Source organism: Perissodus microlepis, chromosome 12, assembly GCF_051167445.1.
Source record: "Perissodus microlepis isolate ML-2025 ecotype Zambia chromosome 12, ASM5116744v1, whole genome shotgun sequence".
NCBI classification, from domain to species: Eukaryota; Metazoa; Chordata; class Actinopteri; order Cichliformes; family Cichlidae; genus Perissodus; species Perissodus microlepis.
This window is the reverse complement of record NC_140472.1, coordinates 24950727-24968075: the sequence shown is the minus strand read 5'-3', so window position 1 is coordinate 24968075 and position 17349 is coordinate 24950727. Positions and strand designations below refer to the sequence as shown.

The 17349-nt window shown below is 41.3% G+C and overlaps 1 protein-coding gene across 2 annotated transcripts in view; it reads right to left on the bottom strand.

Annotated features, from left to right (window-relative positions):
- sema6a (sema domain, transmembrane domain (TM), and cytoplasmic domain, (semaphorin) 6A) overlaps nucleotides 1-17349 on the bottom strand; it is a 103872-nt gene that overhangs the window by 48008 nt on the left and 38515 nt on the right. For both annotated transcript variants that reach the window (XM_084946597.1, XM_084946598.1), the window contains exons 2-3: nucleotides 10204-10354; nucleotides 9228-9345 (exon numbers count right to left, since the gene is read on the bottom strand). In XM_084946597.1, coding sequence (XP_084802723.1) covers nucleotides 9228-9345; nucleotides 10204-10303 — 218 coding nt within the window. In that variant the 5' untranslated portion in view covers nucleotides 10304-10354. The remainder of the gene's footprint in view (nucleotides 1-9227; nucleotides 9346-10203; nucleotides 10355-17349) is intronic.

Here is a 17349-nt window from a genome sequence, read left to right as displayed (position 1 = left end):
AAACAACCCCCCACCCCTGAGTCTTTACCCCAACAAAATTTCACATGCACCCTTTCCCCTATTCAGCCCTGCACCTGAACTCATATTACAACACAGTCACTTCCTTGTGGTCTCTGAGTCACATCAATGAAACACTCAGAAGAAAGAAAAGAAGCAGATGTGGAGTAAAACATGTATCTGTGCAGCATTAAACTGGATGTTGTAAACATCAGTACTTTTTTTTTTTTAATTTGAAGTTTTAAAATCAATTATCTACCTTCCAGGCATTCAGTATTCCAAGTTATATTTATCTTTTATTATATGAAAGTCAACTTCCAGAGATGAAACCTGCATAAAACACATGATCCATCACAGTCACATTGTTGCTAATTTGTTATTAGTTATTGTCATGAAGTATGATCCGACCTTTGTTTCCCACACTCCAATACAGACCCCTTAAAATGTACATTTTTCTTGTCATATAAACCCACCCACAAAATATCCAATGCATATTTTCTTAAGCAGCACGGTGGCACGGTGGTTAGCACTGTTGCCGCACAGCAAGAAGGTCCTGAGTTCAATTCCAACATCAGGCCGGGGTCTTTCTGTGTGGAGTTTGCATGTTCTCCCTGTGTTTGCGTGGGTTCCCTCCGGGTACTCCGGCTTCCTCCCACCGTCCAAAGACATGCAGCTTGTGGGGATAGGTTAATTGGATAATCCAAATTGTCACTAGGTGTGAATGTGAGTGCGAATGGTTGTCTGTCCCTGTGTGTTGGCCCTGCGACAGACTGGCGACCTGTCCAGGGTGTACCCCGCCTCTCGCCCTATGACAGCTGGGATAGGCTCCAGCGCCCCCCGCGACCCTGAAAAGGATAAGCGGAAGCGAATGGATGGATGGATATTTTCTTAACAGGATAAGTTCTGAGAAAAACAGCACATCTTCACACAGCCAGAGAATCTTTTGACATATTTTCTTGAAAACATACCTGAAATGAATAATGGATTTTTATTTTCTTTTTTTTTTAAATAATTGCTGAAAAAATTGATTCTTGTATTATAAAGGCTTCATATAAACTTTTCACTCTAAAGTCTTCGAGAACGGCACATAAATTGATTTTCTTTTTCAGATTATGGTGGGTTGAAGGGAAGTCATTAATTTGAAAAACCCTCAGGAAAATAACCAGGAAACGTTTTACTACTATTTTTATGTTACTACAAAATAGGACACCTTCATCGTAGATGTGACTTTGAATATATTTCAGCATTTCATCTGATGGTTTGCAAATATTTTAGCCCCCCAAAATAACCCCGCAACATATTCTGATTTCAGAGACGCTCTTGCCTGCTGAGCACAGTACAGACTAAACAACCTGTTGTGAGTAAAAGCTTTTGTTCTGCTGGGGCAAAAGTATGGCAAAGACCAATTTTATTATGCAACAGCCCATTTCCATATGTGCTGAGCAGTTCACTGAGAATACAAAAATAGGTGTCCTATTGTCTATTGTTTTCAGGCTTGGAATCCATTTGCTGTACTCATGTACAAATTTTACTTGTAAAATTATTTATGAGAATGAAAAATGTGATACTCTGTTTCATTTGCATGCAGTATGCAGCTTAATCCAGGTGCTTTAGATCAGATAAGTGTCTTAGAATCAAGTTTTGTAAAGAATTAGAGAGCATGGCATAAGTAATAATGACTCTTAGCTCACATAGATTATTCACAGAATTTCTTCTTTGCTCTGCTCCCTTTAGGAGTTACCACACTGGATCATCTGCCTCCATCTCATCCTATTACCAGCATCTTCTTCTGTCACACCAGCCTTCGTCTTTCACTACATCCATGAACCTTCTCTGTATTCCTCCTCTCTTCCTCCTGCCTGGCAGCTCCCTGTTACACATCCTTCGCCCATTATATCCACTATCCCTCCTCCGTACATCCAAACCACTTCACCCTTCTTTCTCTAACTTCAAGAATATAAAAAGTCATGGTATTGGTATAGTCTACGCTTTATTGCTTTTCTGAACCTCAATACTTTAAAAATTACTACAACTACAACTTGAGCCGTGTTGTGTTAGCCTACATTTGTTTGGCAAATTGGCAACATTAAAAGAATGAAATATCTGCACTTGGCGGCTCTGCGGTGTAACTGTAGATACAAAACTATCACTGGATTACTTTGGTAGTGAAGAAACTGAGAAAAGCCTAATCAAGTCGTGGAGTTGGCAGGAGTTTTGTTTTTCTCTTATTTCTCATGAGATTCATAGATGTTTATTCATGCTGAATGTGGGAGATAAATAATTACATCTCCAGATCCTGTAAGATGCTCAATTTGTGTGAGTGTGTTTAAAGTTACAGTTTTGACACAACTTGCAACAATCAGCTACGAATTCAAAAGTGTTTACAAGGAGAATCTGCTGCAGTAACTGTGAGAGGTAACCCTGAGCAAACCTCTCATTGTTTTTAAAAGACCAGTATGCACCTGTATCTTTTAGTTTAGGCAGTATATTTGTCTCGTGCCCTCTGCCAACTCTTTCTCCTCCTCCTCCTCCCAATAACCTCCTCAAGAGGTACTCGTCACATCTTGAAATCTTTGCCATGCTCTTTACAAGTTCTGCTTGTTCTGATGTTAAAATTTACAGTCCAGTGATATTTTTTAAAAGCGAATGCGTTTGACACGGTCTTTACTTGGTTAAAACTTTAGTAACTTTTTAACTAAAATCCACAGGGTGCTTTGCTGCAAGTCATTCACTTTCTCATAATTTTCCCGCTTTCAGCTGTAAATCAAACAGCCTGAGGATGGCACAGTACTTTAACACAAAGGAAGCGGTTCTATAGCGCTGTGGTGCAGATGATGAAATTAGAAACACCGTGAGACTGTGAGGAACGAGAAATAACAGGCGTCTTTGACAGTGGATGAACGCGACACATTGGGTATCAATGTGAATCACTTGGCGTGGGCTTCTCATTTCCCGAAATCCTGGGACAAAAAATGCGTGAGTAGGATGGAAGGTATGCAAATATCCTCTTAGGGACAAAGATGGAGACACTGTAAAATGATGGGTACACAGTGAGGAAGAGCTGAATGATCCAGTCAGAACAGTAGACTAACTGAGCGTGGGCAAGAGTGTGAGATTGAGTGCAACAGAATGACAGAAAGGGTCTGCGTCGGACATGTAGCCATGCGTGGCCACGAGAACACAGGCTCTTTGTGTGGAGGAATGTCGTTTTCATAACAGCGCATTTCTTCTGGGGTAACCACAGGCCAGCGCGGTCCATCTGCTGGGCCTTTGTGAAACTATCTCCCACTCCAGTGGCAGAAAATATGGGAACACAATTAGCATGCGCCCCGCACCTTATTCCACCATTCCACTTTCCGCAAACCTAATTCCTGCAATCCACCCTCCCACACTTTCTCTCTCGTCACCCTCTTCACCTATATTCCCCTTTCTTCATAACTGGATCATGGGTGGTGGAGGATGGCCCGTTCTGCATTGTTTTGGCTTTCACTGGTTCAAATCCTCTTTACAAAGTAGGCGGGAGGAAACTGGGGAAGCCAGCAGGCACCTTCAGGCTGTGAAGGGAGCTGTTGAAGTTCTGAATGGGTTGAGGGCATCGAGAGGCCCTCGGTGATGTGGTGGCATGAAATCCAACAAGCCAGGGTTCACTCACCCCCAGGCTGAGGCAGGTTGTTCTTTTCGAAGGTTGAATTTCTCATTATGGTTTTCAGCATTCCCTCCACCTTTCCTTTTGTGTGTATTTGTATGTGAATGTATGTGTGTTTTTTGTGCGTGGCTGCTTCAGTATGGTAAGGGGCATGTGTTGAGGGTGCAGTCTTGGAACAATTAAGCAGATATGCATAATCACAGTATAAGATGTGATTTCTTTACTGAACCTTACCCAGTAATCTTACATCTAACTTCCAAGGAGATCAGTATGGGAAATATTTTGTTTGTCATTCCTAATTTTTAATTAATTGTTTTTTTTATTCCCTTGTAATTAAATTGTGAATTGCCTGTGCACCCCAATTCCAAGAACATGCAATTAAGCAAATTGTTAACATACAGTAAAATAATGCTGAAGATGTTCTGTTGTCTAACACATTTCAACATGATAGTTTTAACTTTTAAACTACATTAATTTAAATGCATATTCTATACGTGCATTTATCAGGATACCATACATTTTCATATACTCTCACATAAAGTTTTTGTAGCATCTCAGTGCCTTTTGCTATTACCCAGGATACTCCTCACTAGCTAACCAGACAAGCTATGAGAACAATGTGCCACTAATTCTAGTGCAGGAGTATACTCCAGCCAGGCTGTGTAAATATTTTTCTCATATGATCAGCAGCAAATGTCCAAAGAATGGGTGAAAGGACATTTTTTTTCTACATGCTTGCAGAGTTATTTTATGAAATTAAACTTGTTCCAATTTTCATTTCAGGTGATTATGATTACCGAAGCTGCAAAAGTTGGTTCAGAGGGTGGACATAGCTGGATGTCGTCAGTGCTGCGAGGAGAGGGAGAGGAGGCAACCGTGTAATCCCCATCATTAGTGGGTTTTAACAGGATTTGGTGGAGCTACAATAATAGAGACTCTAGTGGCCTCCACTGCGAGACCCAAAGAGACCCAACAGGGAAGAACAGCAGCCACAGAGGCATGGCTGTTCTAGAGGATTCAACGGAGACAAGGTAATCAGGATTTTTGAGTGCGCGTCTGTGAGCGTGTCTCGCTGTAATCACAAGTTTTGGTCTTTCACTCACGGCGATCACTCTCTCTTTCTCTCTCTCTCTGTCCGTCCCACACATACACATTCTGTCTCTCTGATTCCCATGCTTCGCAGCCTCATAGAGGGGTGTAAACAGAGTGTGGTTGGTGTTACCATGGTGAAGGGTACTGTGGCCTAGGAATGGCGACTATGCCCTGCATGTGGAGAGGTCTAGGATATGCTCGCAAGGCAGGGTATATAGCAACACGTTCACATATACCCACAAGCACAAGCATGTATGGACTGTCTTTATCATTCTCTGCATGTCTTTTCTCCAGCTGGCGTGAACCTTTGAGACACCTATTCATAGTTTCAGCCATCACGTCCTTTGGCAACACTAGGCAAACAACATATTGGAAACAGGCCGTGACATGATCGTACAGACTTTAAACAAATACCCATGTCAGTTTGACTTATGTGCCAAATAAAAAAAAAAAAAAAAAAAAAATATATATATATATATATATATATATATATATATATATATATATATATATATATATATATATATACATATATATATATATATATATATATATATACACCATACGTCTATCTTCTGTAAGCAATTCTGAAATTTCTAGACTGACTTCTTCATCCAAGGTTGAAGTATTGCACCTGCCTTTGATGTCCACAAACACACACACGGTTTTGCTGAGCAGTGGGTGATTATCACCACTATTTTGCCCTTATCCTTTCTATTTAACTCCAAATAAAGGTGGTTAGACATTGTGAGGGGATAAAAGCAGAGTGTTAATAAGACTGTCTCCTTATGAATATAGAGAATCTGTAGGCAATCGATGAGACGTCTGGTACTGGAAACTGCTTATAGTCTTAGTTCTGTTGATCAAACAGGTTTGGGCAGTCTTTGGTTGCATGCAGGCAAACAGTTGTGGAGAGCAATTGGCAATACCAGTGGTTACCTTGAACAACAACTTTTTTTAAAGCATCCAAACAGAAAGTCTTGGTGATCCCATTTCTTTCATATATTAGCATGTGAAGAGCCGGTCTATCTGTTTCACCTAATCAAACATTCTCCAGAGTCCAGCAATTTCACTGGGGAGCACAGGATTAACAAAATTTGCCAAGATGTCACTGAAAACTAGAAAAAATATATCCCAAAAGAACTTGATCTAAACAAAAAGTATTAAAACAATAAAATAAATGTTTAAGTAACTGAGGCTCTTTAAGGTTAGACTTAGTTTGCAAAGTTTCCAAACTAAAAAGCAGTTCTCATGAGAGTGGAGGTTTGTGACGAGCTATTTTGTTTACAGCTGAAGACACACACAAAACCATATTACTCTGACACACACACACATGTGCAAAGATCACAATGATGAATCTCCCACTGCACCATGATGAATTCCCTCTGAATGGAGTACACAGTGTACCCTGACCATGAAATATGGACCTCTGGGATGCGAGTCCTCCCGCGTCCGTCTCTCACTGAACAAATTATTGCTTTTACCAAACGTGACTCTGCTGCTAAACATCTAAAATACACATGACAGCAGACGCGCATAAACCACCAAGCTTGCACATTAAGATGTTTTCATGTTCATTACCTGCACTTTAATATACACCATGTCTCAGTTTATCATGGATAATGTATTGTTGATTGCTTCAAAGCAATTAGTTTGCTCCAAGGCTGAATCTAATGGTCATTAGTATGACTTTACAAACACCTCTTGGTGTTGTATTTCTATTCTACGTTATTTCTCTTTAAGATCTTATTAGCAGAAGATCTGCTATGCATCCCTTTTGATAAGAGAAAATATTTAAGTTAAAGTGAAAGAAATCAATACTATACTCAATCCAGTGCCAGTCTTATTAAATCCTAACAAACAAGAGGGCTTTTGAAAGGCTGCATATGAAAAGACTGCAGTCAGATTTGTTATCAAGCTGTAGGATCCCTCTGGATAATGCGCTTGATAGAAACTTGGCCATGGAATCATATTCATAATATTAAAAACCTGCAGCAGTCATGAACTGAATACATAATTAACACCCAATATATAAGAGTCTAATAAGGCTAATTGTGTTTTACAAATATTAGAAGAGATATATGACCTCATCAGCAGAGGCTATTTTCTTTACACTTGTACAGACACACTGGCTAAAACAGGGCTCGATCGCCTGATTTCACCATATCAATACACTTCATTCAAGGCTTAAAACTAAGGATAAATTATCAATCGCTGCATCTGTTGCTCAGTTCACACATTGCCAAAGACTTGACTCTTTCTCTCTATGGATTAAGGCACTTTTGTCTATTTACAATTTCATTAGTTGCTATGTTTGTATGCATCTCACAGCTTAAAAATCTTGTGATTTTTTTGCCAGCACCAAAACAGGAGCCAAAGGGATTTAATACACTGAGCAGTCATTCAAAAAACAGCCTGAAACAGTGTTGGGCTTTGGACTGCGTTCACAGTGGCCATCTGCAAGCTGCTGCACACCAAGAACTGAGGCTCACTGGTCTAGAGGCATGATGGCAGAGCTGTGTGACGCTGGCTCCAGAATAAACAAGCCATTTGACTGGACAACCGTCATAAAAGCAACTATTGATGTTGCCTAGTTTTTTTTGTGGGGGGGCTCGTTTCCACCATTGTGCGTTGTTTCGTGGCATGAGTCTTGCTGGGTTAACTGCTGGCTCACTTTCACATTGATTTCTGAAGTGGTAATTGTCTGTGCTGTTTGCCCTAAACTGTTTGTCATTTAACTTTCACGTGTCTTTATCGACATTCTGTTAGAGCCGATGGATGTTTGAGGAAGGGCCGTCGTTTGTGTGTCCATTTTATCGACTCCCAGCATTCTTCTCTGTGTCCGGATCAATGGCGGTCATCCGACTCAGTCTAATCTGAGGCAGCCATTCCAGTCATTCGGAGGTCACATACCTCGGCCATGTATCTGCTTTTAGCAAGTGTAGGACTGTTGCACCGGGTCACCTCACACATGCAAGCCACTGCAGACGCGATCACAGACTAGCTTCCACACCCACCAGCACACATGTTCACTACCCTTGAATGTATATATTCATTTACACACATGTGGCCATCAGACAACTGGTCAGCATACTAAACTTGACACATATACACACCCTCTTTCACTCACTCTCTTACACACAAACACACACACACACAGTCAAGCCCCTCCAATAAACCCCATGTGTCTCATTTCCCTCCCTTATCCCTAAGGCCCTGCCACCCCATGTGGAGCAGGTGGGCGACAGGCAGACCAAAGTCTCTGGAAAAACCACTACACACACACACACACACACACACACACACACACACAGTCTCTCTCTTTTTTTAGTCTGGTTTTTCTCGCTCTCCATACACCTCCTCTTAATGACCAGAGATATGTTAAAAAACAGCTCTCTTAAAGCAGCAGCCTCCCTCAGCCACTTAATTTGACATGCTTCGGAGGGAAACAAAGAAAGACCCCTATTGTGGCTTTCAACAGGATCCAATCAAGCCTGCCACTCAATTAGCTATGGAGGGCAGAGAACAAGCACATAAGGATCAGTTTTATTAAGGCCTTTTTAATGCTACTGTAATGTTATATGCTGAAGGTAAACCTGCCTGTTAATGGAGCTGACTGGTTGTCAAACCACTCACTTTGCAATGAGGCGAAGCAACATCGCCATTTTAAAAAATACTGATGACAAGAGGAAAGACAAAAATCAATATTGATTTTCTCCATGGCTCCAGATGCTGTAAGTGAGTTATATTATCTCAGGAAAAATGAGTCACACCCAAATAAAGATGCACAGGTGAAAAGCACATTGATGGATGGACAAAAAGCAATAAAGGTAGGTGACAGACTGGGGAGTGGGGGTCAGCCAGACAAAGCAACAAAGAGTTTTAAAAAAAAATCGATTTTTGAGAGCAACTAGGCCGCCATAAAATGAAGGAATACCTTTTGTATGTCCTGTATTGCTGTTTATTGACAACACAAAAAGCATTAGTTTTTAACTTATCTGCAGTTTATCTCTGTGTTTGTGTGCTTGGATGTTTATTTTAAAAAAAACAGGGCACGAGTCTATAGGGACATCGTACAAGGTAAAGAGGGATTTGGCAGACGGTGAGCTGAAAATAGAAAACAACAAAGAGGTAATGAAGGGAAAAAGCCCAGACTGCTAAGTGATTTCAGGTCTCAGCATTTTGCTCTGAATTATTCCCTCCTGATTAACCAAAACTTTAAAAGAAACCAGCGCAGCAGGCCCCCGAAGTTCAGCTTGATGGTTCAAAATGTGAGGGTTTTATATTTATTGAGCTAAAACAGCAGTTCACAAAGCAACTGTAATTAGTATTAGGTCATAAAGAATAAAATAATCCTTAATAAATTCTTCCTTAAAAAAATAATGCTTAACTTACAATGGCCTGAACTTATTCCTTGTAATTATTCCATAAATGAAAGCAGAATTAATGCCTGTCTCTCTAAAACTGCACAAATTGAGGTACTATCACCCACCTGGCAGCGATGTATAATGTCCTGTTCATAATCATGATGAGCTGAATGTCCAGTTTGTGCCGCTGCGTGTTGTTCCTTCCAGGTTTGTGGCCTACAAATGCTGGATACTGCTTTGTGTCTGCAAGAAGGAGGACAAAAATTAATCCCTGTGTGTGCCCACTTATTGTAGCTCGTGTGACGGATTTTGTAATTTGGCTTTCACAGCTTTTGTCATACGTCCCAGGAGTTTGGGGTCAAATGTCAACCTATGTGTCTTTGCTGGATAAGAAAACGCCACCGCAATTGTCAGCTGAGGCTCTCGTGTAACCATAAATTGTAGGCTAAAAATATGCTGCACTGTACCATGCAATCGTTCTATTGTTAGTGGCTTTGGATGAAAGTGCTTAGTTTGAATAAACACTGTGATAGAGGAGCGCAGGTCTATGTGAGGCTTTCTGGCCTGCGTTTCAGTTCCCTCGGACAGTGTTAAGCCCAAAGTGAGCACAGCAGGACAGGACAGGGAGAGACACAGAGAGAATCAGCGGAAACAATGACCATATCTCTATAGCCTGCCACAGCATTTACACTATCACACACAGCATTAGGAGCCCAACAGAAAAATAGCGGATTATCCTTTGATGTAGGGTGGGCTCCATTTCAAATTCTGCCTTAAGTCTTTCGTTTTTGTGTGTGTAGAGGGGCTATCCTTGGGCGCCAAATTACACTCCATGCCTTCAGAATGCGTTGAGTGTAGGGGATGGTGGGGGTTGCTAAGGAAAGAAGTGTTGAGAGGGATGTGGACGAGTGAAAAAGGATAGAACAAGTGACACAGATATCGAGAAGGGGATTTGCGAAGTACAAAACAAAGAGGAAAGGGAAAAGAGTGCACGCAGAGAGCGAGGGAGGACTTGTAATGAGAGAAGGGACGGTGCTCAAGCAGAGAATGAAAGAAAGACATAAAGAAAGTGAGGAGAAGCAAGAAAAAGGATATACTTACAGTTGCCGTGTGAGATGCTAATAGGCTCACTGTCTTCGGGGAAGCCCGCCCCGGCTATTTGCAGTAGTGTGAAGTAGAGTAACAAGGCCTCTGACCTCATGGTCGCACCAACACTGCTGCTGCTGGTCCTCTACTAGAGATTTGCCTCAGCCTGTACAAAGAGAGGCAGAAGTGGTGGACAAGGAGGAGGTGGAGAGGGATGACAGAAGGGGAAGAAAGGAGGGTAAAAAAGGAGTTTGTCAAACAGTGTTTTCAATTAACTCATAAATTGCTTTCCTTCTTGGGTTCTGCATGAAACAAAGTAATGAGGAAGGCTGGAGACTCGAGGATAGGCAGAAACAGAAAGGAATTACCCAAAGAATTTTCACTCTACCAGATTTAGCTGTTTGTGCATTTTGTATGGCCCAATGCAGTGTGCCAGAGATATATTTGTGTATGCAATTTTGATGACTCAAGTAAGCCAAGATGGAAGCAAAACAAAATTAATTGGATTAGGGGTGGTGATATGCGTCACAGATCGATGTCAAGCAGAGAAGATCTCTGTGCCTCTCTCTCTCTCTCACTGACTCTCTCTGTGACAGGGTCTTAGTGAAGTGTAAGAGCTCTCGGTGAGATTAGCCTGCTGAGAAGTATCAGCAGCACCTGATAATGGAAAGGAATGGCAATGGCAGGAACCTAATTTGCCACTTGTCTCTTACAAAGGTAGCAATCCCATGTCCTAACTCCTACAGGTTGATGACTTCTACGGACTCAATTACCAGTTTGGCTATTAAATATTTCATTTTCAGCACTGCTCTGGTTGGAGAACTGTTTCCATTATTTCCTATTCATCTTTTTTATTTTTGCATTTGGTCTCCACACGTGGTATCTGTTCACAGGATTCATAATTTCCATGCTTCACCATTCATCGCTTCTATTCCAGCCGAGCAATGCATGCTGATAGGGTTGTGCTGGGTTTCAAACGATGGGGTGTCGAGTCATTCGCTCCTCATTTATGCAAATTAGGGGTATATAGTATGACTCTGGAAAACTTTTTATCCATCCATTGTCGATGTAAAATGAAAGTTGTTTCTCAATTCTCCTCATTTCTTTCCAGTGTTTTCAAAAAGAATTTTGTCAGACTCAAAAGTTTGTCAAAGATCCACCATGTTGGTTACGTTTTATAATCCATGAGAAGACAGCCACCATGAGGCTTTCAACCAATCAGGTGCAGCTTAGTGTTTGCATGATGTAGGAGGCTGTAGGAGAGGGAGAGTCAATTTTAATCATCTATTGTGGCACTGTCTAATACAGGGGTGAGCAATTCAATTCACCATGGGGCCACATGAGAAACTGGGACTGTTGTGGAGGGCCACAACCCTAAAAGGAACCCAGTTCGGCTCATTATTAATTTTATCTCTTTATAAGCTTCTTGCTGAGGCCCTCCACAATAACCCCAGTTTTTCTTGTGGCCCCTTGGGAAAATTAATTAACCACTTCAGGTCTCGTAGCTTGACCATTGATCTTCCAAAGCTGAGGTGAAGGGAGATCCCTCATGTGCAAAAACCAAAGACACTATACAAAAAGTGAACGTAACCATAGTTACATCACCCACTGGTTAGCGAGGCCTTTTTTGCAGCAATCATTTCTGGCGCTATGACAGATAAGGGACGGGGACTAGGCTAACAACTTGTCAAGCACAAGTCAGTAGCTAATTAACATATTCTGGATAATTCTCTTTCCTGACTCTTAGAATTACCATAATTTATAGAAAAGCCTTCATGTTCTATTCAGTATGACCTGAAATTAGTCATTTAGCCCATAAAGCATTTACTGAGGTCATAAAGCACAGGAGCCGTAGCCCTTTTCCCATAGACGTCTATACAACCAAAAGTCTTTTTGCAACCGGAGAAGTGGCCCCTGCTGGTCATTAAACACATTAAAACTTTCATTTTCAGACCTTTAAACCTTGTCCATCTTATATATGGTCTGTGGTGGGGGAAAAGTGCAACTACGGACATCATCATTTAGCTTAAGTAATAAAAAACCTAGAAAACTCCACATGCTCATCAAGTTAATTTTTCAAATGTAACTTATATGTGCCTGCAGAAGTGGATTTTATAGGAGATACCCTAAAATCTGTTGATGTAATGTCTTCATAGCACAAACCATGGCAACTGAGCTTTTGTTGCAGCAGTTTGTGGCAACCAATTACAACCATAAATCATCCAAGACAATTATTGCGTCTGTAATCTAATAAAGAATAAAGCATTTGATTTGCATAAAGCACCTTCTTTTTTTTTCTCTGATGAAACTGCAGGGGTGAGGTTGCTGGGTAAATGGAGTAAGGGATGCTTCAGGGATGAAGAATTGAATAAAATAGTCGATTTCATTTGCTCCAGTCTGATAAAAGTTGTTTATCCCACGCTGTATTTTCATTTGCTATTGTATGTCCAAGGGGAGCACAAACTGTAGGGAGGAAGGGGGGAGAAAAAGAGGGAGAGGGGAGGGGTAGCTTTCTCTTTTCTTTGTCATGTCTCTCTCTCTCGCTCTCTCTCCATCTTCTGCTCCCCCTTTCTCTCTCCATGCTCCTGTGAATCTCATTCAGGAGAGGAATGAAAACACTATTCACTGGTAGAATCATTTTAACACTGAGGAGAATACCAATACTAAAGCCTGGATACGACCTTGATCTCACAAGCCGCTCCATTCCCCTCCCTCCTTTCTCACTCCCTGGTCTGGTCCTCTTATCCTTACACTCGTTTTTTTTTATGTACTACTATATTTTATGAAATCCAAAATACAAAAACTGATTTTTCCTGCAGCTTTCCTTCATCATACAGTTCAGGCTGACTGAGCTGAGCTTGCACTGCACACTGCGACTTTATACAAATTGTAAATAAAAATGGGCTTTTTCTACACAGTACAATGAACAACTTTAGAGGGCTTAAATGTATGTCTGGCCTTTGTTTTGACCCTGAACTCCTCCAGTAATTGACTGATTGATGAGCAGAAAGTGGCATAAGACAGAGGGGTTACCCTATAGGGACCTAACTCAATGGATGATGGATGGAGGCTGCACTGACCATGAAATCAAGATGTGAGCGCTGTACAGTAAGGAGGAATAACTATAATTGTATTTTTAGATAGGACCTAATTATGTCGGAAATACCTGTTTCTTCCAAGTAGATCCTGTACTTGTATTTTTTTTTTAAACATCAAGAGATTAATCATATGGTAGACATTTCTTTTAATCAGTGGACGCCTAAGGAGAGGCGCATCGTCCATCTATATCAGTGGGTTGTAAAAAACTGTTAGGCAAACCATCTCACACTGCCTACTCTGATACACAAAATAAATTGAGCACAAAATGGCTTAAGTGAAACCCCTAAGACTTCCAGTGGCCCGTTCATTACCAGCTGCCACACATGAGTAACAGGAGGCAGCGGGACACAGTCTGTCTTTACCAAATTACACTCGTTCTATGGAAGAGCAAATTGCTTCCTTGTGTGAGAGTGTTACCGTGTGTGCCTTAGACTCTTATTTAAAATGTTACCTTTATAAAGTACTGTAGACATCTGTAAAGACGCGCGCAAACCGAGAACATCCCGCAATTCAAGCTTTGGTAATAAATTACTTGCTAGCAAACATCTGAATCGCACAGGTGGGAGCGTGTGGATTTCCTCTTTTGTAAAAGCTCTCGTTGACAAAGTGTCGTAAGAAATAAAGTGGAACAGTGGATCCCTTTGTCTCCTACTCAGGCTTTTAATAGCTAATAACATTTTGAGAACCTTAGCTGCTGCTCCTTTACAACTCCTGCAGACTTGTAGTGATAAAGTAGCACTTTGTGTGTGCGCGCGAGAGAGGGGGTGGAGTTAATCAAGCTGGATGTTGGCAGGAGGCCGCCAGCAGGTAATAAAAACACAAGGACCCCCCAGAATCCCTCGCCGTACCACATCATCTTATGAATAACACACATGTGCATGCGGGCACATTCATTCACGCTCAGTCGCCTTGTGGTGCGCAAAACTAGAAGCAGAGAGCCTGAAAAAACACACATAAATCCCAGTGATAAAGCAATAAGCAAACGCATACATCTCGAAGAAGACAAACAATCACAGATGCAGGCAGCTACCCGTGGGGGCAGCTGACCCAAGCTGCATTACCTTTAACAATAAACAAATTAGCTGCCTAATTATGTTATTGCCGCTGTTGCATCAACATGTTAACTATGGTTGCTTGGAGCTTAAACATGAACACAATAAACATGAACATTTATCATAAAGACAAGGTCAGTCAGAGTGCGCTTTAGGTGATGAACGGGAAGGAAATGTTGGGCAACATTTAGCTATAGGTTTGTTTGTCGGTCTCGTTAAATCTACAAACAAACGTAAAGCACACAATCACACACCTACACACCTAGTTAGCCTTGACAAGGTCCCAAATGTTCATCTTCTGAAGTCCCCACTTTGCTAATTGCAGTGGAGTGAGAGACTGCCATTCAATTACATGTGGAGGAGACCAGCTGATGAAAGACTGATGCTTCTGAATTTGCTGGTAGCCCAAGAGAAACAGCAGCGACAGTCTGTTTGCTAAAAAACAACAATTTTGTTGAGAGACAAAGCCATCTAGGAGGATTGTCTATCAGAAGAGTGTGATGTGAAATTGGTACAAAGCCATACAGCCTGAAGAGGGAAGCTGTCTGGGTGGGTGGACGGGTCCACAAAAAGCAGAATTTAACACAAAAGGCAGCTTTTTATTTTTGTTTCCTACATTTTGACCCAAACTGTGTGTTAGCGTTAACCAAGTGTAACTGTAGCGCTGTATGATCAGATAGGAGTTTATTTATGACAGCTTTGCTGCAATTGCTGCACACTCCTGTGGATACTCGTGCCGGATACTCATGTATTTGTGTTTGATCGTTCGCACTTCACTTCATGGCCATCAGTCTGTACTTGAGACCTTGCCTTTGGATTGCTACTACGTATAGGTGGATTTACAAGGCACAGCTTTACAGAACAGTCCTCTTGTGTGGGTGTGCCTAATGTTCTCTCATCAGACAAATTGCGCAGCAGAGATGATGATATTTTCAAACATCTCATTGTCATTACAGAGTATAAGAGACATTTGTTTTTGCAATTGGCTTTTTGATCATCTCAAGGAATGGAGGAAGTGTTCCATATAAAGGTTTTAAAGTAACAGCTTCTGGTAAATGCTGTCTGACAGCTTTGATATGAGCGCAGTCTGCTTGTGTTTATATTTGGCAATCTGGGTAATGTCCACAGATTGGTTCTGAAGGTTTTACAGATGACAGGAATGCCAAAGAGAAGGGTAGCTTACTGGCAATGTGCTGGTACGTGTCTGTAATTATGGTCAGTCACCACATTTACAGCAGTTGCAGCCATTTGTATCTGTAATTGGAATTTCACAGTATACATAATGGAGGCCACATTAGTATTCGTTTTATCTCTTTTGTGAATTTTCAGTAGTAATAAAAGTGTTGGCCTAACTACGTGTAGACCTTTTGGAACTACTCCTGAAGAAATAGTTCCAAGGAAAATTGTTGACACATGTTCTGTGAAGAAGAGAAACTATTATGTGTGTGTGTGTTTTTTAAAAGTTATTTTGTGTTTCTGTGATTTGAGTCTGCAGTGTGCTTGGGTAGAGGCAGAAAAGTAAAAAGAGAGGGGTCAAAACCTGGACAAATGGAATCAGAACTGACAAAATACCTCCAAACAAGAGATAAAGCAAGGGTTCAAACATCAGTAAAACCAGTAAAAAAAAAAAAAAAAAAGTATGTCTGAGAGTAAGTAGTACTTTGTATGGTTGTTGCTTTTCAGAGTTGCTGGAACCCAATGAAAGCTAAAGTGATTTTACAGGCGAATGAGTGACAGCAGGGTAATTCCAACAACTTCAGAAGTTTCTGTTGTGTGACAATCTCCCAGCATTAAAGAGAAGAAACAGGCTTTACACACGCATGTTAACACAGCACAAATCACATCACCAGACCGCACTAAAACCAGACGTTTTTACAACACAGCCACAAAAATATCATATTGCTAAACCCTAACCGAGATGCCACTACTATCCACTATGTCACCTGTTCACAGGCCTGCTGGAAGAAATGCTGTTTGGAGGTGAAGTGTGAAAGCAGATGAGAATCGGACCAGGTAGTGAAGGTTGAAAAGACAGACAGGTGAGAGCAATGCATTGATCCACCATATGGGAATAAAAAAATGGAACACATCCAACCACCTAGGGCTCCCAAATGGGGAGGATACCTTGGCAGGTGTTTACCTTGTCAGTCCTGGCCTGATAATCAGAGAGAAAAGACAGGAGGAGCTGTCTGCCTGAACCCAAGAGGCCGTGATAAGAAGAGCGAATGGAAAGAGAGTGAGAAGGAGGAACTTGTCTGTCTTTCTGAGACCAAGAGCCAAACTAGCATCCAATATAAACACACACAGACAGACACACACTAGCATGCATACTCCTACAACAATCCTTGAGCTATCAAAAAGCATACTGGTGTTTTCCTGTTCCTCCTCCGTTTTTCATCCCTCAGATGCTGCTTTGAAACGAATATCTGTATGGTGGTAATCCATCATGGTTTGATTATTAAAAGACAATGAAGTGGACATGAATGAGGCACCCTGTCGCTTTAGGCTCTTTATGGAAACAGAAGCCAAAATCCGAGAACGTCTCCCTTTAAAGAGGTGACGGATTGATTCTGGAGGACAGCCAAAGACGACTCAAAAAGACGAAGAGGGGGGGAAAAAAAGGGGAAAAAGAGAGACAGGAGAACAGCATGGGAATAGAGAGGCAAAGTGCCAACTTGAAACAACTGTAACCTAGCAAAGATATTCAGAGACTGGTGATAAGTCCCTATCTTTATAACACTGCTTCTGTGATCTAACAGCTATTAGGCCTCGACATGCCTCTGTGATTCTTAATCATTAAAAACAATTATCTGTTGTGAAGCAATGGATATCCTTTTCCAGGACGTTTTCAGGACACTCTTCGTAGCAAATTACCATAGATATAGAAATAAGGATTAAAAGAAAAAAGTGAAACCTATAAGAGACACGAGGAAAGGAAAAGAAAAGATAGCAAAGCAGGGAGGGGAAAAGGAGGGAAGGTTAATGCGTGTTCACTGTCTGAGAATGATCC